The sequence below is a fragment of the Tyto alba genome, unplaced genomic scaffold (assembly GCF_018691265.1).
Source record: "Tyto alba isolate M040663 unplaced genomic scaffold, T.alba_DEE_v4.0 Super-Scaffold_40, whole genome shotgun sequence".
NCBI lineage: Eukaryota > Metazoa > Chordata > Aves > Strigiformes > Tytonidae > Tyto > Tyto alba.
Window position 1 is genome coordinate 345,896 of NW_024881316.1, and position 25,390 is coordinate 371,285.

A 25,390-nucleotide genomic window follows, 5' to 3' on the forward strand; every position below is an offset into this window, starting at 1 on the left:
GAGGTGCCTTATTTCTAAGAATTCTTCAAGATACAGCATCTATATTTTAGTAGGCTAACATTGTGTTTAACTGTACAAGCTCTGAAATGTGTATGTTACTTTACCCGTCAGAAACTGTATCAACCTTACATCCTCTATATCCTTTCCTACTGGCCATAGAAGGGTATGTGGTTGCACTTTCCTCAGACACCGTCATAATCCTTCAGGGACTCTGAAGGAAGAGGGACTGGAAGGCAGGTTAATGAGTTATGTTTATAGACAAATCAATTATGGAAACGGAAACATCTCCTCCTTGCTGAGGTGGCTGTCCCTATACATGCTGACATTGTGCATGACTGTCCTCGTTTTGGCTGGGATAGAATTAATTTTCTTCCTAGTAACAGGTACGGTGCAGTGTTTTGGATTTAGGATAAGAATAATGTTGATAACACAGATGTTTTAGTTGTTGCTGAGCAGTGCTTACACTAAGTCCAGGACTTTTCAGCTTCTCATGCTGCCCTGTCAGCAAGGCAGCTAGGGGTGCACGAGAAGCTGGGGGGGGGGACAAACAGGACAGTTGACCTCAACTGACCAAAGGGATATTCCATACCATATGATGTCATGCTCAGCATATAAACTAGGGGAAAAGCTGGTCAGGGGGCCACTGCTTAGGAACAGGCTGGGCATCAGTTGGCTGGTGGTGAACAACTGTTTTTCATTTGCATCACTTGTTTTTCTTGGGTTTTATTTCTCTCTCCTTTTGTTATTCTCCTTTTCATTACAAATTATTATTATTATTTTATTTCAATAATTAATTTTTTCTTATCTCAACCCTTGAGTTTCCTTACGTTTACCCTTCTGATTCTCTCCCCCATCACTCCATAAGGGAAGTGAGCAAGTGACTGTGTGGTGCTTAGTTTCCAGCTGGGGTTAAACCATGACAGTGACTTACTCTAAAGGAAGGCCCTAAAGGAAGACAGCAGCATGCCAAGAGGCTCTGACAACACCATGCAGTTTGGTGCAAATGCTATTTTGAGTTGCTGCTCTAGTGTAAGTAGCCAAACACTGTTAAGAGTAATATCCTCACCCCCAACAAATGCTCAGAAGGCGGCCAAGATCTAATTGTCCTAGGGGACCAGAACACTTACAGATGAAAACAGATCACCAAATCCTCCAGAAATGTCATATTAGATCAAAAGATGATGACACATATGCAAAGCAAAGTTACCACCTCTACCAAGGGCTAAATATGGGTAAGGTGGAAGACTGAAGCCACCTTTTACCCCACTACACAGCCAATGCATGGGAAGCCTTACGAGCAATTCCCAAGGAGTCCTGAAACGTGCCTTTGATCCATCTGATTCTCTGTCTTGTAGCAATCCCTAAAAATCACAGCAGAGAGCTTGAAGCAAAGTGCCTGGGAAAAATTTATAATGGTCAAGTATTTAATGGAATATCTAGAGAGAAATTAGTCAGTCCAAAATCTGCCACGATACCAAAGCGGAAGAATAAAGCTTATCCTCAAAAGTTCCCATAAACTCACAATTCTTAACAGAGGTAAACTGCATAACTGTTGAACAGTCTCCCTGTTTATTCTCAGGGAACATCAGTAGCATGAAATCAGGTTCTACCAGTAATAAACATGGACTACTCTCAACATTTATTTACAGTGTGTCCCTTAGGGTCAAGGGACAACGGATGTTATTTATGAGACAGTCAAATTTTGTAGCTTTTAACAGAACAGCGTTTTCAGAAGAACTTATAATGTTGTGACAGCACAGGTTTGTCATTACTGACAAAAGGTTTCCTCAGTATGAAGCATCAAAGATAGAAGAATTTGTTCAGGAAGAGTACCCATTGCCCTTGCGTGATACAGTAGATCAAACACAACAATGGAATAAATAAAGTAATAAAGCAAATCCAGGATACAAAAGCAACTAAATTAAACATTAATTTGTCCTAATAACTATTGCTGAATTGTTTTATATCATTTTATATCTCAATATTTTTAACAATATTTATCAAAAACTGTGTTGAAAGGGGCATTTATTGCTGTTTCGAGATACGTTCTATTTACTCAAAATGTATTAATTAAAAAAAAAACCCAACAATAATATATGCATTCCTGTCATCTCCAATAGAGAATACAGTTGCCACTAGTATGAAGAGATGATAAAATTTTAAAAACCTCTGTATCTTTATTCCAAATAAAATTTTCTCCTGGGTTTCACTTTGAGGAGTACAAGAAAACAGAAAAGATTACACAAGTCTGAATAAAGAATTCCCAGCGTCAAATAAAAATCTCAGGTATTACTCTCAAAGTGTACAATTCTATAGTATAACATAAATGGTTTTTTTTTTATTTCCCATGTAACATTTGTTTATATATATATATACACACACATACACACACGGAGTTTATATATTTGCATTACAACTTCATTACTATTAAACCAGAAAAAATTTCATATTACAAACTTACCCCAACACTGATTTTCCAGTTTCATCGGGTTTACGAACAGTAAAAGGACTTGGATCAATCCCCACATTCTTAGGCATAAAATCTCTGGCAAAATAGAAAGGAAAAACTGTTTATGAGCAAAGTTCAACACAAAATGCTTAAATTTTCTGGAAGAACCGCCTCTAGTAACTATCTCTGAATTAAAAAAAAATAATTATAAAAATAAATATCAAGTTCTATTACAAGTTACAGTCATGTAAATATAACCCCCCCCGGTATTTAAAAAGCTTTCAATTGCATTATTTAGTCCCATAAAACAGCTGCAAACATTACCACTTGCCAAGGTGGCTAGAGCAATGTGCTGAAGAAGCCCTGTAACTCAGCTACACTCTTTTCAAAATGCTGCCAACACTCAAACTGGGTCAAAGTGCTACATGAAATGTAATCTTCCTGAAAGATTTTAGCTAAAGTGTGATTAAGATCATGTTTAGAGTATCCAGCTGATTGCTGCCAACAAAAAACAAAACCCAAACAAACAAAAAACCCTATCTGGCCAGCTCTGAGAACCTGATGAACTGAAGAAAACAATAGTAAAATGAGAGCAGAACAATTAGAAAGCAGTAGCTTTGAAGGTAGCCTCTGTGATCCAAGTCCAAGGAGAAAAATGCATTTCTCAGCCTTCAAATGCCCAAACATTTGGCACACCATAATGGAAAATAATTGGAAATTTAAATGCTATCTTATTAGAGTCGCATTTCCATTTCAGTATTGCAATTTAGTTCTTAGAATTTTGATAAACTTGAAGCTTTAAAAAAAAAATAAAACAACAACAAAAAAAACCCCATATGCCCCACAAAACCTATTGTGTTACTTAGATTTAACCAAATAAATCAAATATACATTTAATTCACACCAAATCGATTTCCTGTTAAGGATTTATAGTCACCAAACACCCCAATATACCGTGTAGAATTGGTCATTGCCAAGCAGAAGGTCTCATCAAAACTGCTCAACTCATACGGCCGAAAAAATTCATTGTGGATATCAATTTCCTCTTCATATTTGTGGAATTTCTTCACTGTCAACTTGCGTCTGTTTTCGGCACATGTCACTGGGGAGGGAAAAAAAAAAAAAAAATATCTTTTTACTAACAGTTACTGCCTCTGCAAAAATCAAAATAAACAGCAGCCTGCTTACCTAGCCACCCTACCAGGCGGTTTTCTACAGCCATATCCCCTCTAAGGCAAGAAAATATGATATAAAGAAGGTGCACAGCATAGCTTTAATAAATATGCATTATCAACCACCATAATTTGATTTCCCTTCATGATGACAATTCCTAATAAAACATGCTCCACAGTATCCCAGAGAATTAAGACACACTGTCTATACCCTGTCACCTGCAATAGGAGTATAACCACTAGCACACACTACAAATCTATGTTAACATGCAAAGAAACAAAAAATAGTGAAGTGAGCCCTGGCCCATAAACATGGAGGTCAAGTTTTAGCCCATTACGTATCTCTTGCATCCTGAAGTTGAAAAATCACAGCTTTTTTTTTTTTTTTTTTTTTTTTTTTGTCAGATTTGGGATCTAAAACAGTTAAAAAGCATTTCTGACTAAAACTTTTTTCAAGACACTGTGTAAGGGAAGGAGCAAACATGGTTCCTACCTTCATCAAAAGGAAGAGGTAAATGCTTCAGCACACCTGTGGTCCACCAGTAAGTATAGCTGTACAGGAAAAAGACACACAATTGATACAGAAAATTTGATCTTGTATCCAGTCTAAATGTTTGTACATAGCAGTTACCCAACCATACAGTGTCACGTTAGTAAACATTTCTTTGTAATTCACATGTGGAAGAAAGTAAAGAATTATTCTTGGAAAAGGATTTCAACAGTCCTCTAGCCTACCAGTATGCTCTCAGGCCACGAAATTTAAACACATGAAGCCCAAGACAGGTATGGAGGGAGAAGTTGTTTTGTTCCCTTAAACAAAATACATTTCAGATGCCTACCTCTATAGTAGTAAAAATTAAGGTCTTAGTGCATACAGAAGGTATTTATGTATTTCTCTTGTTCTGGTCTTTTTAATAAATAAATAAATAAATAAATTTTAAAAAGCATAAACCAATACCTATCACTTGTTATTCAGATCCTAAAATTTAGGAAAAAGGCATGAAGAAATGAAGGTCGATGATAATAAAATTGTCAAAGCAGCCGACTTCTAAACATAGAAATACATTTTGATGTGACACTGCCCTAAGTATGAGAACTGTTAGCATAGCTAACAGCAAAAATCAGGCCCTAGGAAGCTTATTCAGGATTTCTGAAAGACAACAAAGAAACTCAAGCAACATGCATAAAATAAAGCAAGTTCTATCCTTCAGTCATGTTTGCACATTTTTATTTTCTCTTCTCAAATATATTTCAATTTCTTCTCTAAATTATTCTGATAGTTTCTTCTATTTCATTACTTGGTATGAAAAGTCATCTTCATTGATTTTATTTCAAATATTCACAATACAGTAAAGGCTGTAATCAGGAGTATTAAGGCAGTTCTCTCCCACTCATGTTAGTGTAGCCATCTGGAGCAGAAACATGTGTATTCATTCCTATGCCCAGACACAGACTTGATAGAGGGACTTGGCAAACGGTGCAGCACAGGGAGGGCAACACACTTCAATTCCAAGAACTGTGTCATATCCTTGACAGAAAGGAATGAGTTACGCCTGATGGCCCCGTCTCCTCTTGAAGTATTCTACCAGGCCACGCGGGTACAGCGGTTTCTCCGGTGCCTTCAGACACTATGCAGCCATACCCAGTTTTGCTGCTTGCATAAGTGTTAAGTGCTGTGCCAACAGAAAGTCTCCTTTCCATATTCACTATCCTTTCACATGATTCACAAATTATGTAAAAGTAATATATGAAACTCATTATGAAATCTCTTCTTTTTGATGGAAAGATAAACATAATATAGGAACAGCACAGATAATCAGAAGAAGTTTCAATGACAGGAAACAACATCTTCCTTCTCTTCCTATATCCTTGATTTCATTATGTGTTTTCCTTATTTCTTTTGCTGTGCCCAAGGAACCCCAAAAAAGCAGGCAGAAGTTAGACAAAGCTGTCCCAATAGTTCGATAAAAACAAAAAATTACTTGGAACAGCTTTTTTCACCTAACTACGTATTACATGGAGGTGTCATTTTGTTCACATGACAAGACAACTTGATTGTATAAGTGCTCAGAAGAAATTCTGGCTAAAATGAAAGGTAAAACTAATTAACAAGTAAATGAATACCACCAACAATTTTTTTTTTTTTAAATGGTCCCCCTCATTTGAGAGCAGTATCTTTGACAAATAAGAGACAGTTGTTTAACAGTAATAGATGAAAGGGAGACAAGGATATTCGTATATTTGCTATATATCAGCTGAATTAATTTTTGACATACAATAATGTTCAGAACAAGTAGGCAATAAAACTAATGTTGCATGTTTCATGTGTGCCTGAAACAGCACTTGCTCATACGGCTGATATGAGCTAGCATCAAGAGAAGCCTCAGGAGACAATACAAAAGGACTGAAATTTAGAAACAGTCGTATCACGTGCCAGCTGCCACAACGGGTTAATGGAATAAGCAGCCAACAGGGACTGAACACACTGTTTAAATACTTGAAATTTTCCCCAGACAAAAATCTAAATGCAGATATTCAGATCCACCATTTGTGATACAGAGCTTTAAGACTCGCAGAAAGAACAAAGATACAAAGAGTGAAATTCCTAAAAGAGATGATTTAGTTAACAAGTCTAGTACTGTCATTATTAAAATGGAAATTTTTATTTTTTTTTTTTTTTTTTTTTTTTTACACACAGTATTTGTAATCCTTAATACAATCATTCCACATTGTGAAGCACTCTAAAATTACTTTAAAATGTTTACACTTTAGATCTATTACTTCTGTATATTACCATGCAACTACAATGGAATACAAATGAAGAAAAATAGTCTTCAAAACAGGCTAGACATGGCTGAAAGGAAGGTAGAAAATCATGGAATTCTTGGTATGCACAGCTGCAGACTAAATGTATTACACCAGAAAAAAAAAAAAAAAGCAAACATTATCCTCAGCACCTCATCTCAAATATAACAATGACCTAATAAATCTGACCAAAAATAATGCACCTGTATGTTACTTAACAAGACAATGGTAACTGTACTTCAATAAAACAGTGAAGCATTTCACACTGTGGGATAGAATTTCATATGAAATGAAACTTCTTTTTTTTTTCAGTACAACAGGAAAATAACATACTAAAGTAAACCCTTCAAAATGTCAACAGACAACCTTTTTGGTCATCTCTTGAAGGTTTGGGGGTTTTTAAGTTTTTACAGTAAGCCAGTGTTTGATAGGCTGACCAAATTATTTGGTTCACAACATGTATTTTTTAAAATTTATTAGAGCAATACCAAACAAAAAGCAGAACAGCAAAATACCTTCTCCTGGTCTGTGACAGACTGAGGGTGTTCTTGTGATGCAAATAAAAATCAGTGGGAAGTTCCCAGAGATGAGGTTTTCCTTCTGTAGGCTTGAATACTCCCAGAAAGAGATTGATAGAATCTTGCCTGTCTGCATCTGTTAGACAAGAGGTACACTTAACGCCAGGAACATTGCAAAACTCAAGCCCATTCAGACATCTGCTTGTTTGTTGGGTTTGCTCCTCACAGAGTTTGTATGTCCTCCTATTTCTACAGGGACCTCTGGGCTTCAACCTCCAAAATGAAACATCCTTTAGAAACACAACGGAACTTCATTTAGACCTGACTGACTCCTGCCACACTGCAGTGCACGTGGGGCTGGTACCAGCACTGCCTCTTTCTTTGGCTTCTCTCATGGAAGGCGAAGTAGAAGCTCTGCTTGGAGGCTTTGCAGAAGTAAGACCTCACGCTGCAGCTCCATCTCCCACTTCTGCATATATGTGCATGCATGAAGCATGTGCATGTATTTATGCATGTTTCAGGGAATCTGATGTATCATGATGAATTTACTGCAGTCTAACAGAAGACTTAATTTAACAAAATTAAACAGTATCCATACAATACACAAGTTTCCCACATAACACATAATGAATTCTTTGGGTTTTTCTAGGCAAAACATACTCTGTAAAATGATTAAACTTCACAAACACCTTTTAATAGTTTGGACTTTTTTTCCTGTTGGTTTAAATTCTCAATTTCTCTTACCATATTCTAAGCTTCAAACTAAATAAGGCAAGTGTTAAAATCCAGTAGTTACATACCACTGTAGATGAAGCATGACAAGAAATGTTGCTGTTCACTTACATCTTTAAAATCTCTTTTGCTACCTAGCTGCAGATAGGATGAGTTACAACAGATATGAATAAAAGCTGGAATCAGATGAAGGCTTGGGCATGGTGAAATGTGATAAAGACAGTTTTGTGAGCAGAGTCATAAGGGCAGAGGAAGGCCTACATGCAAAGGGTCTTCAGATATGAGGGAATATGTGGAGAATTGAGGTCTGGTTGTGCCCTGAGGAATTAGCATGTGGAAAGCTCTTGTCTCCACTCTTGTTTGCACTTCAGTAATCATCAGACAAGGAAGGAATAGTTCAGCCTAGTTCAATAGCTAGTGTTACTTCTTCAGTTTCCACATTTCAAAGAGAGTGTCATGAGAGTTGAGTGTCCCTCTAGCAACACACTGCACCAAAAAACAGCTGACAAATGAAGTGCTATGTAGAAACTTGGTGACAACAGGATGATAGGAAAGTATGGTACTTTACAGAAGTGTGCATATGTGGAGGTCAATATTTGGAAGTGGGATCTTCTGTATAAACAGTCCCATGGTGTAAACATGTGTAACAAATAGGTTAGAATTGGTGGTAATTTCTGAAAGCTAAAGGCAGAGATGAGCCTCCTTTGATCATTTACCATTGTTTCACTTGCCAAGAACAGAAGGTATACTGAAACTGTTAACTAAATAACTGTAAAACAATTAGAGTAAAACAAGATAATTCAGTTAAACTATGTCACTACTTATGACAGATGCTAAAATGAAGTAAAGCTACATTAAATTTGTTCTATGAAAAACAGCTTGAATTTAAACTCATACCAACTGAATTAACCCATTAATTGTCTGAAATGGTCTATAACAACGGTAGTTCATTAAAGCATTCTTACCTTTCTTCCATAGTTAAAAAAATGACTGCTGTTAAATGTTACATTGCAAATGGACTGAAACTCTTTTTTGCATTTATTGTTTCAGTTGTGCAGCTGTGTTTTAAACTTAGCAAAAATACAGGACATTTATCAGAAAATGTCTTTCTACTGACTCACTTCAACTTGTAATTTAAAAGTAGGTAAAAAACCATAACATTAAAGATTCCTTGTGCGTAAGTCTTCAAGCAGGTACAAACATACATGGCTGTGGAATCAAATAGTTAACTTGAAAAGCAACGATCCTCCCCCCGCCTATACTTTAATAAACGAACAATGTTATGACTTAATTTTGAACAAAAATAATGAAAGCTTTTGTCTTTCTTTGAAACACTGACCACAGAAAATAGGATACTGAGCTTTTCAGATCAACCTTCTTATCTAGATAGAAAAATCTCTCTTTTAAAAAATAAATAAATAAGAATGTGTCAATGCACTGTGGAGCACAGACAAAAGAACAAACAGGATTTCTCCCTTCATTGTTAGCAAGCAAGTAGAAAGACTGCACTGATTTTTTCAAAAAATACTGCAATGTACGTGTATACTAGCACATTTTTAAGATCATTTGAGAAAACAGGAACTGAAGGGGTCATTTAATTGAATTATCTTAAAATAATCTACTGCTCTCAATCTGACTTTGTAACTGCACTAGGTGACAAATTACAAAATCACGAGAGATTCAACAAAATTAGGATTATAAAGTCCCATGTCTAAAAGGTTATAGTAATTAAGTTTACTTTCATACAACACTACAAGGTAGTTTACTCTGTCCAGTCCTGTTTGTGGATAGATTATTCCAGATTCCAGAAGCTCATTATGCATGTTGCAACCCTAGCACTGAAGTCTGAAACAGCATATTACTTTTTAAAAGGCATAAAAGCTAGATGAATATTATTTGGAATATTATTTCCTAATTTCTCTGGCAATTACAAATGAAAGAAAAATGTTAGAATTCAACTAGTCAGAATGCCTGCCAGAGAATATGTTGAAGGAACACCTAATTCTTAGCTGGATGTGTTCTTTTTTCTGGTACAGCTCATTTGCTTATAACCAGAGTAATTCAAACAGTTAACTTCCTAAACCACACTGCACCCTTTACTTTCTTCAAATGCTATAATTAAAAACATGCAAGAAAAAAGGTCAGAATTTTTGCCTAAACCTTTTCAAGTTACCATAACATTATTTGTCCCATATTTTTTAGGAGGAAACCTTGGTTTTCTTCTAAGCTTAACTTCGAGAACAATTTTTTAATTGCCTCTTCTATTATACAGGCAACATATTACAAATTTATAGGTACAGAAAATCTGTAGAAAAGCTAAGCCATATACCATGAACTAGGGTGAAACTGCATTCAGTGTTACCTTTCTTACAAGTCTTATCTACTGGATTAATATCTCCAGGCAAGTCACTTAGCTGATACATGTCTTTCTTCTTCTCATCCCAAGAGCTTTGAGGTCAACAGATTCAACCATTTTCTTAAAAGTGTAAATTATTTTTAGAATCGTGTATTTTTTATGATAGACAAACAGAACAAGTGTGGCTAAATGATTTATTTAGGAGGCACTGTTAGCAGGCTACTTGTTATCTTGCTTTGAATCTGATATACTGTATGAGATCAAGCAAATCACTAAGATTTTCTGTTTACTATTGGTACATAAAATTCATAAGTATTAAAAAAAAACATTCCTCAGATCAGAAACATGAGGAAATGCTGGCTCATGAACTGGCTAGCCCTCATATTTTTATTTGCATTTTAAAGGATATGTGTTGGGTAGTAAAAATAGTAAGTGCAGTATAGCAAATCAGAATCTTGTTTTAAAAATTCTTTCCTTTGCACTGCTTTCTGAGAAAACTTCAAGAATAAAATGATCTGTCTCAATGTGTCACATTAACAGGTTTGCAAATGCCACCTGAACAGGCAGTGTTGGACAGTCAACCTTTAAATTTCACTGAACTGAGTCTTAAAATTTCATACTAAAAATAAAGTAAATACAACATTGAATGCAACGTTTCAACAATGCCATCTTGAAATCCAAGGAATGTATAAAGCACCAAAAATATTTGGCTAAAATGGGATCAAATACCAAAACCATAAGTAAATTTTGGGACAGTGAGCTGCACCTGCAAAAGTTTAATTTTTCATATTGACATCTGTGCACTCAGCGACAAGCTTGACCAGGTGACAAAATGGACTTTTTCATTCTGTATTCTTTCTTCTTTTTGTAACACCTTTTTTGGAACAAATTATTTTATTAAAAAAAAAAAAAAATGCATATCGTGACTATCCTTGCAAGCAGACCCGAATGTCAATCTAGAACTTTGCTCAAGCTTCCACTTAACCATTTAAGTGGTTGGCATAAAAGTGAACAGCTTCAGAGATTTGTTTCATCTTGTACTTACTAGTACAGGTGATACTGCAAGTGTGCTTCCTTTTGCTCATATGAATTGATGAAGCCATACCTTATTGCCATTGCAAATAATAAGAGGCCATATCACTGAAATAAACAAGCTCTCCATTTCTCATTTCATTTGAGCAAATATGATATACAAATTACATTAATTACATTCAGAAACAGTACTTTAAATGCTGTGCTCTCACACTTTGTTACATACACAGAATTGTCACTAACACAAGCAGTAACTTCAGCCAAAGAAACCAGAGATTACTGTAGTATTTCTAGCCAGTGTCCAAATCACCATTTTAATGGAACACAGTTCCTAAATAATTGCAGTCTAGTCAAAATAAAAATGCTACTTCCTGCCCTGGCTATGCAGCTTTTGTGGAAAAGAGTAATAGAGGACTGGCACGATTATTTAGAACACAGCAGCACTCAATGTTTGTCATCTGACATGTCTTATACTATCCTTTGATCATTCTTTTAGATCTTTCTCATGACTTCTAAAACACCAAGCATTTTTTTTTTTTTTGAGTTATTTTGCATACGGTATGGCTCAGCATTTTTCAAAGAGGTTTTTCCAACTTATTTAACTCAAAAAAATATTTTATTGATGGACCTTGCTTTTCCAAATTTAATTTTGTCTTTTCTACCACAGATTCATCTTAGCTTCTATTCGTACAAAACAATTAAGTGCATTGGAGCTTGCTGTTTGTCTGAAGTCCCCAGAAACATTACAAGAAATACTCCACTTGAAGCCTTCTACTTGTGTTTAGATGTAGATTTACCAGTTTCCTTGTATTTGTTGAAGCCATTCTGTCCATCATTTTAACAGCCCTGTAACAGCTACCTGCTCCTCTACTGATCTACAAATGTCACTGGCAGTTTCAGTGCTACACGTGTACATTTTCTAAATACTTCTTACATCAGTTCACTAACTTTTATCAAATAAGGCTGCATGCTACAACATGCATTTGCATAGCATATAAGCACTTCAGCAACGCAGAATACCCATTTGATATCCATCAGATTTTACTGAATTATTTGAAAATTATAGTATAGAGGATCTCTGTCGTAAGATCATAACATGGATTATTGAAACATCACAAGTAAGATTCTTTTTAAATAATGCCTTAAAAGAAAGCACTTAAAATTAAATTCACCTGAGAAAGCATTACTGTAATATCTTGAGAGTGTTTGCATAATATCTTTGGAATGCTGAGTCCATGGAGCTATCTTTCTATAGGTTTTTACTCTGTGGACAAGCTGAGAACCTCCATATTGCAGAGAAAGCGTGTCTCCGTGATCCTCATATAATTCTTCAAACAATCTGAAGGAAAGGCAAAATGTGTCATCTATCAAACTGCTAAAAAGAGTTCTTTAAGAGAAAAAATCATGAAGTATTGTAATAATAAAGTCTGTCTGTTTAACAAGCAATACATTTTCTTCTCCTAAGTATTTGTGCCAGTTCAAAAAAACAAGTATTTCATTAAAACGTGATATTAACTTACTACCACTGAAATTTAAAGCTAAGTCTCTATTTTTATTCAGATAAGTATGTGGAAATTTTATTCAGATATTATAATTACTAAGAAGGATTAGACTGTAAGATTTTCACTAATTTATAACATATCAGAATGCATTCACACTACAGAATATGCACTTGTGTAGATTCAGGAAGAAGATTTACATGTTCTATTAGTCTATGGTGAGAAAACAAATCATATACCTTCACAAACTAAAGTATTTTAAATATAGTAAATGGGACAAAACACATCAATATCTCAAGGCTGTATTTTCTGTCAAGTCCACTGGGAATTAAGTTATCATAACTTTCCACAAATCTCCCTACTTACAATAATGATGGCTCAAAGGTACAAACTGAATAAACATGACTTGTAAGAAATGTGAATGGAAGGCAGATACCCATTGCTGGAGCTGGAAAAACAGGCTATAAGAAGAAAGTAGAAAGAGTCGGCTGCTAAGATGAACAAGCAGAGCTGGCTAAAAGCAACACAGTCCTCTAGCATCAAGAAGTTGACAGTAGACTCTAAACTGAGAGAAGTCCAAATACCAAAAATTATCAAGAAGCTCCCCATCAATGGCACAACCAAGACAACAGTCTCAGAAAACAAGGCTATCCTAAGGAGATGACAGCTGGTCTAAAAGATAACAGATTGAAAAGTGCTTCTCAGAAATTGAGACTACAGCCTTGCTTGAGCAAGACAATGACAAGGATGGTATCTTGCTAAAAGAGGCTGAAAGTTTAGTTAAGAGGCAAAAAAACCACAACAGAACAAAAAAAAAAAAAAACATCAAACCTGTGGAAACCTGCTTCACATCAGTATATCAAGACACAGCAACTCAGGCATCTGTGTGTGATACACTGTAATACCTGAGAAGAAAAAAGTACTTAAGAAGTGAAAAGAAGGGTAAAAAAGACAAAACAATGCAACAACAAAATAAATTTTAAAAACCCCACAACAAAACAAAACAACAAAACAATAAAAGTATTCAATTAATAAAGTTTCCAATAAAGAGACAGTACAGAGTATGTAACCTAGCAACCATCTGACTGAAGTCCCCCTCAAAGGGTCCTGGATGAAGAACACTTATCTGAGCAGCAAATCAATTTCTGTAAAAAGAAAACAGCTTTCCAGCAAACCTTCTGCCCCAGGGCAAGTACAAAAAGATCAATTAGGAGGAAACATGTACTTATTAACTTATTAAAAAACAAAACAAAACAAAACCCCACACACACACCAAAAAAAAAAAAACAACACAAACAAAAGAAACAAAAACAAAAAAAAAACAAACAAAAAAACCCCCAACAAATGAAACAAACTGTCCTGGGTTGAGTGAGTGGTGGAGTTTTTTGGTGGCAGGGGAGGGGGCTATCGGGGCGGCCCCCTGTGAGAAGCTTCTCGAAGCTCCCCCAGCTCCACGTCAGCTCCACTTCTGTTTGGGAAACTGAGCCAATCGGCTGCGCCTCTGCGATAACGTATTTAAGAAGGGACTGTGGTGACGGGCAGGGGGACTTGTGAGGAGGAGTTGCTGCAGCTGCATGAACACCAAGGTCAGTGGAGGAACGGAGGAAGAAAGGAGGGGGGAGGTGTGCCGGAGCAGAGACCCCCCTGTATCCTGTGGGGAGACGGCAGGGCGGCCCCCCCCTACCACCCATGGAGATCTACGGTGGAGCAGACATTGATTTATGGTCTGTGGCTTCCGCCTGGTATAATCAAGGTGCTGTGCCCGAAGAAGGCCGGGGTCTCATGGGAAAAGGCAGCCCCGCTGCTGTAATTCAGCGCTGGGAGGATTGCAGCATGCGGGGGAGTCCCACACCGGAGCAGCTCGGGAAGGGCTGCAGCCGTGGGAGGGAATCCAGTCGGAGGAAGTTAGTGACCCATGACGGAGCAGTGTGGGGAACGCTGCGGCCCATGGGAGGAATTCAATGTCAGGAGAAAGTTTGTGGAGGACTGTCTCCTGTGAGAGGGGGACCACGATGGAGCAGGGGGGAACAAGTTCTGGACACTCCCCTCACCTGAAGATGAAGGAAGTGGCAGCGCTGACTGCACCCCCCATTCCCTGCCCCTGCGCCACTGGGGGAGGAGGTAGAGATATCGGGAGCAGAGCTGAGCCCGGGAAGAAGGGAGGGGTGGGGGGAAGGTGTTCTCAAGGATGTGGCAATGCTCCTCACTGTCCTACTCTGTTATGTGTTGTTAGTGTCTGTAATAAATGTATGTTCTTTTTTTTTTCTTCCCCTAACGAGTCTGCCTTTTGCTCGTGATCATAAAGGGGGATTTTTCCCCATCCCAGTCCTATCTCAGACCCCAAACCTGGCTCTCTGTCCCTTCTTGTTGCTGGAGGGGACGGGAGAGAGAGCTGCTGCATGGTGGTTGGCTGCCAACCAGGCCCAAACCACGACACAAACCAAAACCCACTTGCCACTATACAAATTGTTCAGAGCTCATGATACCATGTATGAGAATCTACTGTTTGTTTCTTTAGGTTTACTGGGTTGGTTGGTTTGGGCTTTTGGTTTTTTGGGTTTTTTTGGTTTGTTTTTGTTTGTTCGGGGTTTTTTTGTTTTGTTTTGTTTTGTTTTGTTTGTTTGTTTTTTTATACTAGGGGAAAGACAGCAATGCTGGTCAACTAAAAGCTAAAAAAACTGGTTGAAGGCAAAAACTGGCAGGTAAAAGGATTATGCCTCTCAAAAATTTTCCAGTCAGCCATGGGGGATTGATGAACAGAGTTCCAATGACTTTGCAATAAAGGTTCACAGAAATCAGACAACTCTGAAATCATTAAGGACATGGAACCACTTGATTTAGAAAATCATTGTAGAGTTAAATTACCCTTCCACAGACTCAAAATATTAAGCTCTCAGTCAAAGACTAGTCTTCTGTATAAAGAAAACTTAACTACGTATGATAAAATAAGATGTTAAGGTACATTTTGTTTAGGAAACTTCCTAGATAGGACAATTACACTGAAGGAATCACTAAAAAACATAGTTTGTTGCACAGGACCATTTCTGCAGAATCATTAAGGAGATTAATCTTGCCAGACAAAATATTGGGCTGTTCAAGACACATCATTTCTTTATCCTTCAGGATGGCCAACCAAAATAAAATGTTGCCTTCAGAAACCTAGTTCAACAGAAATTCTGGATTGTAGACAGCCAGTGAGACCATATGAGAAAAATCAGGATTATAAGAAGGACAGTGGAAGAGTGTGATGAAAAAAAGTTAGTTTTTTAGACACATTAGCTAAATTATGGAATACAGACCGTTACAGATTACCCGTTTTGGCCAGTTAGAAGAATATAAATGAAGAGGCAAAGTACGCAGGAAGCAGAGACTTGATGTGAGACAATCCAGGGAACAAGAATGCAGGAGGTCAAAGTGAAAGACTGCACAATGGAGAGACAGTATAGCACATGCCTGTCTTCAGAATTTGTTGCATTATGGAGCAGGATTTTTTAATTATTCTGAATGCAGTAATTCAGAATTAACAGTTGACAAAATCAGTTTCAGACAGGCATACATCTAGTGCAATGGAGGGGGGAAAAAATAAATATGCCAAATGTGGCCAGATAAAAGTAACCTTTTATGACAGGCTAAAATCTGCATTTCAAACAGATAATGAGAAATAAGGTATTATGAAAATCAGAGACAAAGAAACTACTATAATCTTAAGAGATGATGGTAAGAGATGGAAATTTGGGTATTTGGGGAATAGAGAGGTAACAGGAGGGAGAGAAGAGAGACAGGAAAGGTGGGACTATCACTGCAGGAAGCAACAGAGGAAATCTGGACTCCCAAAATACGGGTGGGAAGGGGGGAAGTAGTGAAATCTAAGGAAATATAGTAAAATGCAGCCTGAAGTAAGTGGTAGTAAGTGGTAGCTGTAGAGAATATCACAAAGAGTGGATGTAAGAGACCTGTCCAGCTCCTGACCCACTCCAGTTAGAGCCCAAGAGTCCTGATTGCCGAGTCCCCAGGAGGCTGCACGGCAACTGGTATTTGCAGCAGCAGTCACTTGTTCCCAGAGGGAAACATGCGGCACCTAGCAGCTGGGACGTGGTGGAGGAGAGGCATTGCTAGCACACCGAGGAAGCCATTAGGCAGAGGCCAGGAGCCACCGCTTGCAGTGAGCCAACGTGCTGCAAGGGAGATTGTTTCTGCAGCACATACCAGCTCCTGGCACCAGGCAAGTGCTGGAAACTAATGGGAAAAAGAAGAAGGGCTGAAGGTATGTCTTGAATAATGGGGAGGGGAGACTGAGTACTTTGTCTTTTCTGAAATACGAGTTACATCTCCACATTCTAAAACTATCAAACCACTATTCAAAGGCAGCAATGAAGCCGTAAGTTTCCCAGTCACGACAACAGCTTTAAGGAATAAACACACATCACCTCAAGAACTCTTATATTAATTTCTGAAGCATATTCACAAGTTAATTGGCTTAGTTTCCCCTGACCCCTAAAGCATTTCAATTTAAATGCTGGGCTTTCTTAAATATTTTGAGAATGCTTGAATAAGTATCACTGATACTTGATCTGAGAGAACAACTTTGCTGAAAACTTTTCTTCAATAAATCAAAAAGTACAAAATTTTCCCAAGAAAAAGTAGGAAATAATAAGGTAAGATGTACTTACTTGTATGAAGAATGCTAAATATCAGTTTGGCATTCTGCATAAAAGCATGTACTTATTTCGGGTTTCATTTTTCATCAGGATTTTGCCTCAAGCAAGTGACTAAGTGTAAAAGACTGGGGTGGGGGGTTTTTTGTTACATTTACTTGAAAGTAAAACTCTTAGCTTTAAGTTTCGGCATATAAAGAGAATGAAGTCAAGAAGTTATCTTATAAGAAGCCTCATTAACATACTTTTCCAGAGGAACAAATTTTCAGCATGGCTGGATTTTCTCAAGAAGATGGAAGATTTTTTAAACTTGGATGAGTAAACATTATTAAATCATTCCAACAGAAAGAATCGCACTTTTCTTCTACATAGACATAATTTTCCTAAACCTCTTGACACAAAATTAAAAAATAAAACCATGACACTTTATTAATATATCTTACCTAACAGCATCCGTATCAAATTGTAAATTTGGTTTATCAATGAGTCCCAATGAATAGAGTTGGTATGCCAAAGCACATTTTCCCACCATAAACTGGGCTGTGTTTGTGCGATCTAAACAATCGACACAATTGGTTCGGAGAACTCCAGTCTGGTAAAACAATACAAATAAGAGATTTTTCTTCATTAACAAATTACTACACTCATCATTATTACTTTTTTCCTACTATCCAAGACTTGCCAAATCTCAAATTATGCAAGTTCACAAAAATTTCAGAAAATGGATTTCTAAAATATGCTAAAAAGCAATTAATCTCTAACAAGCTACATCAGACTGCTGTAATGACTACTTTCAAAATGTTCTTTCTTCTGTCATCACACAAACTGCATTGCTCCTTCAACTCACAAACAGCCCTAAAGATTTACCTTAAAAAGAAAAGCTATGTCATTTCAGTGAAGAAGGTCTTATTTTTGGGTATGCTGTAACTACTGCAAAATATAAAGCCCACTTGTTGTGGTTCTGTTGTGATGAGCTTATATTTTAAGCTTTCTGTACCTGGAACAACACACATGATCATTTTGTTGAAGGTCACAGTCATGCACATATTCTTTTATGCTGCTTGCACCACCATTCTTCAATTCCATAATGCACAGAAAGTTATTTAAAAATATGAACAGCTGCAAGAACCATATTTTAATGTAACAGCATGGGGGATTCTTCTGTTCAAGCATATGTGGCTACATCCAAGGTAGTCAACTAAACTTTTATTGCCTTAATAAAGAAGCACCTTTTGCGTGTGACTCACAAAATGTCTATTCCGAGATGAACTGTGATCCAAATGCTTACATGTATGCCAATGGTGACTACCTCAAATAAATGAAGTTGAAAGATAGATAAAATAATCATTCCCCTAGCACAGGTGAAACTGTACGACTAACATTAAAAAAAAATAAAATCTAACTAGCATTGATACATTTTATTTTAAAACAGATCAAATTCTATCTACTCCACTATTTATCTGTCCTCAACAAACATATCCCAATGATCAGCTTTCTAATTTACATGAACTACAAAATTCTGAATGGCAGGTCAAAAACAACTAATGCTTCTTAAGGATATGCCTTGTATTCAGAGTATGTATCATAACATGCAGGTATAAATCTGTCACTGTATGGTTTACAGTTTAGTCATCATTTTTCTGACCTTAAAGAAAGCAGCGTTTCTAGTTTTATTTACTTTTAGTGATGGAAATTGTAACAATGTACAGAATATTCAGCACTGGTGTAAATGTTTTTAATAACCCATTTTTGTGTGTATGAATATGTCACTAGGCTTAAGTATGCTTATTCCTCACCTCTTATGTATAATATTATATTATGCAGTTTGCTAAAATGCTGCTGTTTTCACTTTCACTGCACTGGTAAGACTACAGACTAAATAGTAATGGAAACTGTTTAAAATATGAGCATTTCTCAGACTAGCTCCAGCAGAAATACAATTCTAACATCATTAGGTTTTGTGGTACCATGCAAGAACTTTAAGCCCTATTTCCCAGTTTGATTTCTGGGATGGATAGGAATAATGCTGCTTACTATAAATATTAATTTAAGAGCACTCTGTGAATCACCAGTTGGGTATTTAAACAACATGGTTTAGTGGTGCTTTGGGAATGATCTGCATCACTATAACTATGAATTAATAAAGTATATTTGAGTACCTGCAAGCGTCCAGTGGAAACAACGTAACCTCCTAGTTCATTCCACCTGAAAGAGAAACAAAACAGAACAACTTACAAATCATTTTAAAAAAATAACAGATCGTATCATGTATTGATCTGCTCAGTGAAAAAGGGTAATGATTAAAAACCTGCCACAAAGCAAAACTGATATCCCTGAATAGCAGAAAGCAGTAAAATCTCTATGCAGCAGTAAAACATTGTATTTAAACCACATTGCAAAAAAAAAAAACCAAACCAAAAACCTAGCCTTAAAGTTGAAATATTCCAAAGTCATACAAAATATTTCCTTTGCTCCCCATAAAATAGAGTACAAGCAAAACAAGTGTTGCTAGACTGGGTCCTGAGTGCAGAAAAATTGAATGCCAGCAACTGGAAGGTAGAGGCATAACATACGCTACAGCACAAGCTGGCTGATTTACATCTCCCCCTCATACTGATTTTAGGCATGCATGCCAGATACATACATCTGTACATATTGTCCAGGTCTTGCAATTCTGTATAGGCCTTAATTGTACCCCAGATCCAGAAAACATCAATTAATGACATTTTTGAGGTAGAGAAGTAGTTATGCTTAGTGCAAGTAACTACTGAAATACTGAATATTTTCAAGTTAGTAGGGTTACCTAGCCTGACCAAAGCACTTCTATGGCAAGCCTATATACTACATTTGAGACTCCCCAGATGAACTCTTCAGAGCACAGCATTACATGGATGTATTGATCCTGTTCCTGCTAGTTTACAGTTGCCATGTTTGCTGCACTGCATGGCAGAGAAAAGTTGTAAGAGAACCTATGAGAGTTTTAGCTCAGACTGTTTCTAAATCAAGAGAGGCAAAAAAGGCAAGGATGATCTTCATGTAAAATATGAATGTCTATTTGGGGAGTGATGAAAACTTGAATCAAAAACTTATTGAGCTTCTAACGTGGAAGTTATTTTACTTCTGGATTTTCATGGACTTAAGAGAATTCAACTAATTAAATCACTGTATTTCTGCAGCAGTGGAAGCAAATACAGTTTCTATTTCTGAAAAAAGGTAGATTTTAAATTTCGTATGTATAAATACCCAAAAATCCACTGGAAAACACTCAGCTCAGTAACATTTAGATGATAGTTGTCATACTAGTATGCCTCAAAAGAAGCCACTTACTAAATTCCAAATGCTGTTTGCTTTATTAAATTTACTCCTAAATTTAGGATTCTTTTGGTTAAGGTGAAAAAAACCAAAACCTTTATGTAAACACACCTGGCACAGATTACAAGTTACAAATAATGGTTTGCAGTAAGAGTTCATTATAAGTAGAAGAGCAGCAGCAGCATAACTGTAGTCTTTCAGTGTATTAGTATTTCTTAGCATGTGGCTCTAACTTCAATCCTTTTAGCTATAACTTAATAATTAATTATGGGGTTTTATATTAATTTAAGCCTTAAAATAAGAAACAATGTAATACACATAGAAATTCCAGAACAATTCTCCAAGGAATAGATGTTAGTCATTACGCATCAATTAAATTATATGTACTTTTCATCTGGCCGCAAGATACTGCAGTAGGAATCAGGTCGATTTACAAAAAATCCAGTCGTCTTTACTACACTTTCTGCAATCACATTCAGTCTATCAAGGACATTGCAAAGTTTGCTGAGGAGATAAAAAAAAAAAATACACAGTCAAGATACATTAATAATAAAAAGATTTTCACTGATTGAAGAGTCTTTTAGTAACAAAAATTATTTAAAGGAAGACTAAAGTCACAGCTTTATTTATCTAAAAGTAATTATGTCTATAGTTTACTTAGTTTTTACAGACTTAGGAAACAGATGCTGACCATATCTGAGGAATTTTGTTTACTTTTTAATAAAACACATTATATAAACTAGAAGTGGAAGACTTAAAAAATCTAAAACTTGTTGACTTTTATATCACACTAATTTTCCTCTACCAAACTTTCTGTGATTCACAAAATAAGAATGAGGTAGAAAAGGACATATGATTATGTTAAATCATATTCCCTTATTTCATTTGCAAGGTGCTGTTTTGTTCAGTAACATTTGTTTCCATGTGTGGCCTTCATGAAGTCCTACACCTCCTGCTCAGATCAGGCCATCCATCCATTCATTGCTGAGGAGTTTAACTTCTGTTTACTCGTAATTTTATTTTCAAAGATTTTATGACAGTGTTTACATTTCAAGTAACAAAAATTTTTTTTTTTTTTTTTAAGATTGCTTTTACTGAGATGGAAGCAGTATTTTAGAACATTTCCACCAGTACTACTTTCCAGCAAACTTACTTGAAAACTACATGTTAAAGCAAATACATTCTCAGTATTCCTGAAACTGTCAATTCTTTAGGCAGACACATACATTATCTTCCATTCTTAAATATCTCTTGCTTGCATAAATAATCAATCTTGTTCAAAGCCCTCAAGGTACTTTTGATATCTATACTAGGGTGGTTATGTATATAAATATACCTCAAGCTTAAAGCTAGAAAGGGAATCCTTTGATTACATAGTATAATTTCCCATATAGGACAGACCACTAAGCTTCCTTAGCATCACTCTATGTGAAACACAAGAACTTGCATCCAGCATAACTTCTGAAAGGAAATCTACCCTTATTCTGAGATTTGCTATTTAATCGTAACACAAATAATGGCATATACACCTAACTGTACACAATGCCATTTTAGAATAAAAAAGCAGTGTGAAACTATGTCAAACTTTAAAGTAACATCTTCATACCTACATGACCAACTGCATCAACCAACTTGTACTCTCAAATAACATATAATGATTGTTTTCCAAAGCTTTTTTTTCATAAAATTATGATTGACAAACATTAATTAAATTCCTGTCCTTTGAACCATACCAGTATTTCCATTGTTTTGCTTAGACTGATATAGTAACAGATACCTGAAAGATGATCCAACAATTCTTATCATTCCCCTAGAATTTTTGGCATTATAAGATACAGTAGACATATGCAGATCAGAGAACTTTACAACCAAGTTCTGTTCTAGTTAAGAATAGCAATCTATACCTGTAGAATTAAAATGCAGATTTAAAATGTGCCTTGTAAATATTTCTACATTTAGGAAAACCTTCATCCTTTTCACATGATCCTAGTACAGCATACTATTGCCCAAAATTATAGAAAAAAAGTTACAGAATATATTTGCCTTTCTAAGATGCATGCTCCTAATAATCTAAATGCTTTATAACATTGAAATTAATGTCCTCATTTCCTTTTGGAAGATGAAATCGAAAATACTGATTGATATTAAACCCCTTGTTTTCCAAAATTTTGTAACTCAATTAATTCCATGACTGAAATGGAACACCTGATAAAATGCAGTGTTTTGAGTAATTCAAAATAAAAAGTGAAAGTTGATGGCTTTTTTGTAGCTTTTCTCTAAAATTTTCCTTTGCAGACAATTTCAAATTTTTCAGGCCTTACTCCACTTTGGTAAGAAATCATAGAAAACATTTTAAATCCTTCAAAAAGCTGAGGTTTATTCTGTCCATAGATCTTTAAAAAATTCTCCCATCATTCCTAAGCTACATCCAACTGAAAAGCAACACACTCAGCATGCAGTTATTTATATTGCAGCTAAGAGCACTAGTACAAACAAGGATCTTTTCTACCTTTTTGTGTATTTGGCCATATCCCAGGGTATATATATAATTGCATGCTCTGGGGGTAAAAACTGGTTGAGATATGTCACAGCAGCAACAAGTTCTTCACTAAGTATCCTTTCATGCTTTCTTTTTTCACGTTCCTTTAGCAAAAAGAAAATGAAATTAACATTACAATATTTATTAACTAACATATGTAACCCATATACACACATATATATATGTATGTATTTATAAGAGAAATTAAAAGTGGAAGCTGTAACAGCAGGAGGCAGTTCTTCATAGCTAGTACAATTACATTAAGAGCAGAAGAGACAGAAAAATCTAAACATTCTGGGGTTTTAGCAAAACTCTATGAGTAGTAAAAGTCACCTGTTTCAACTATGCATAATTATTGGCTGAAAAATAGAACCCTGTAAGAGCAAAGAAGAGCACACAGAAACAAAAGTGGTAACACGGAGGAAATGGACAAAGACAAAGAGAAGGAAAAAGGCAGGAAGCATCACATTCAGTTCTGGGTACAAGAGGACCCAGGGAAATTCTTCTCCATTACTGACAGGAGATGGGCAACAGCTCCCATCTCCGAGCTTTGCAATAATTCTAAAAAATTGGTTATGTTGTCATTTTCTGAATATACCAGGTGTTTTCATACTCTATATACTAGTATGGCTTTCCTCTCAACTTCATCCAAACTAAAGCCTATACTGAACCTATGTTACAGAAACTGTTTTAATTCTGTAATCCCAGTATTAAATGAACAAACCCAAAGGAAGCCTAATACATTCATTACTAGTTAACAAGTTTCTAAGATAGACAGATATAGGAGGACATAGATTTATATTACATCAACATTTAAGAAAACAAATAATAAAATACTGGAGATCAAAGTGCTTAGCATTTGTGCAAAAGCAACAGCAACACCCAGAAAAAAAGGTGTTCAAGTGTGGGGGCTTCCATGCCTTGCTGCCTTTTTTTTTGTTGTTGTTATACAGTACATAAAGTAATAAAGGAACACGAATTTTAGCATATTAATATTGAGCATCTACAGAGAGGGAAAGAGAGAGATGCATTTTCAGCCCTTGTATCAAAAGCCCTGTGAATAAAATCATATAATGACTCACATGTCAAGGTCATGTGAGCCTGGACTCACATGGTCACATGTGAGCCTGGACCTGTTTTTTGACAGCTATGACTGCAAGAGATAAAGTAATTTTCTTGTCAACAAATGCTATCCTAAGTTGATTCCACAGACTCTTGGTCAGTCTTAAAAGCACTCCTACACAGAAAAGCTTCTAGAAAGAGCAAATAGGTTGTCTAGTTGCCATTTATTACAACTGAAGAATTTTAAAAGCTTCCCTTTTGCATTTTCCCTATATTTTTATACTAGGAATGGAACCTACATGCACATAAAAGATCCTTTTTTTCTGCTGAATACAGTTCTACAACATACTAAATTTTTTTTTTTTAAGACTAAAAAGAAGTAAGGAATGATTCAAGCAAAACAAATCAATGTATTAAACTCAAATGTGGAAACAGACACCACCAGAAAAAATGTCTAGATCAGAAAAAACACAAAACGAAAGAAAACCCCAACACAAATACAAGATGTAATAACCAAAATAACAGTGACACCCAGAATCCAGACTTTGTACCACAGCCTCTCGCACAGCAGTGAACTGAAATCATGAAGCCCCTCGCATTAGTGAAGCCCTGCTGCCAACCACACTGCCCGTTAGCTAGCATCAGATGCTTCAGTTTTCTCTCCTGCTCATTCTTCCATAACTCTACCAGATGGAGCAAACAACAGAATGTAAGTCTTTATCATAGTATTTCAAATAACTCAGTCACCTGTGTCAAGAAGCCTACAAACCTCATTTTGCATGAGAACCATATTATTTTAGTATTTTTTAGTGCCAAGTTAAATTTAGTGGTAAAATTATTTGGACTTACATCTAAGGGCTAGTAGCAAAACCCTGAAACCAACAGTGAAAGGTTACTGTAAGAAGTCTATAAACATGGGAAACTTATTTTTTTGAATGTTGGTAGTGGAAGCAGTTATAGTTATGTGCTATACCACGTAAAATGAGATTTATGAAGAAAAGATTCCATTTATAAGCTAATGTTAGTTTAGAACACAACCAAAATTACACAGATACTTTACAGAAGTAACCATAATACTAAAAATTAGAAAACCTACTGAACATATTCCAAGTATTGTACCTTCACAAGATTCAAAATAATAATTGGAGAGCCAAATCTCTGAAGCATTTGGTCAAAGTGAAGAGCAGCAACATGTGCGAAAGGATCTGCTTGGTCCACTGCAACAAATACATATGTTCAGGATGATAGTAAGTGAGCTG

The 25,390-nt window shown here is 36.1% G+C and overlaps 1 protein-coding gene across 3 annotated transcripts in view; it reads right to left on the reverse strand.

Moving 5' to 3' along the window:
* The window catches only part of FIG4 (FIG4 phosphoinositide 5-phosphatase), a 69,542-nt gene that overhangs the window by 19,491 nt on the left and 24,661 nt on the right, over positions 1-25,390 (reverse strand). For all 3 annotated transcript variants that reach the window (XM_042803428.1, XM_042803429.1, XM_033005685.2), the window contains 10 exons: positions 25,251-25,348; positions 23,040-23,173; positions 20,918-21,034; positions 19,378-19,423; positions 17,662-17,810; positions 12,237-12,403; positions 6,942-7,080; positions 4,115-4,173; positions 3,404-3,551; positions 2,462-2,545 (listed from right to left, as the gene is read on the reverse strand). In XM_042803428.1, coding sequence (XP_042659362.1) covers positions 2,462-2,545; positions 3,404-3,551; positions 4,115-4,173; positions 6,942-7,080; positions 12,237-12,403; positions 17,662-17,810; positions 19,378-19,423; positions 20,918-21,034; positions 23,040-23,173; positions 25,251-25,348 — 1,141 coding nt within the window. The remainder of the gene's footprint in view (positions 1-2,461; positions 2,546-3,403; positions 3,552-4,114; positions 4,174-6,941; positions 7,081-12,236; positions 12,404-17,661; positions 17,811-19,377; positions 19,424-20,917; positions 21,035-23,039; positions 23,174-25,250; positions 25,349-25,390) is intronic.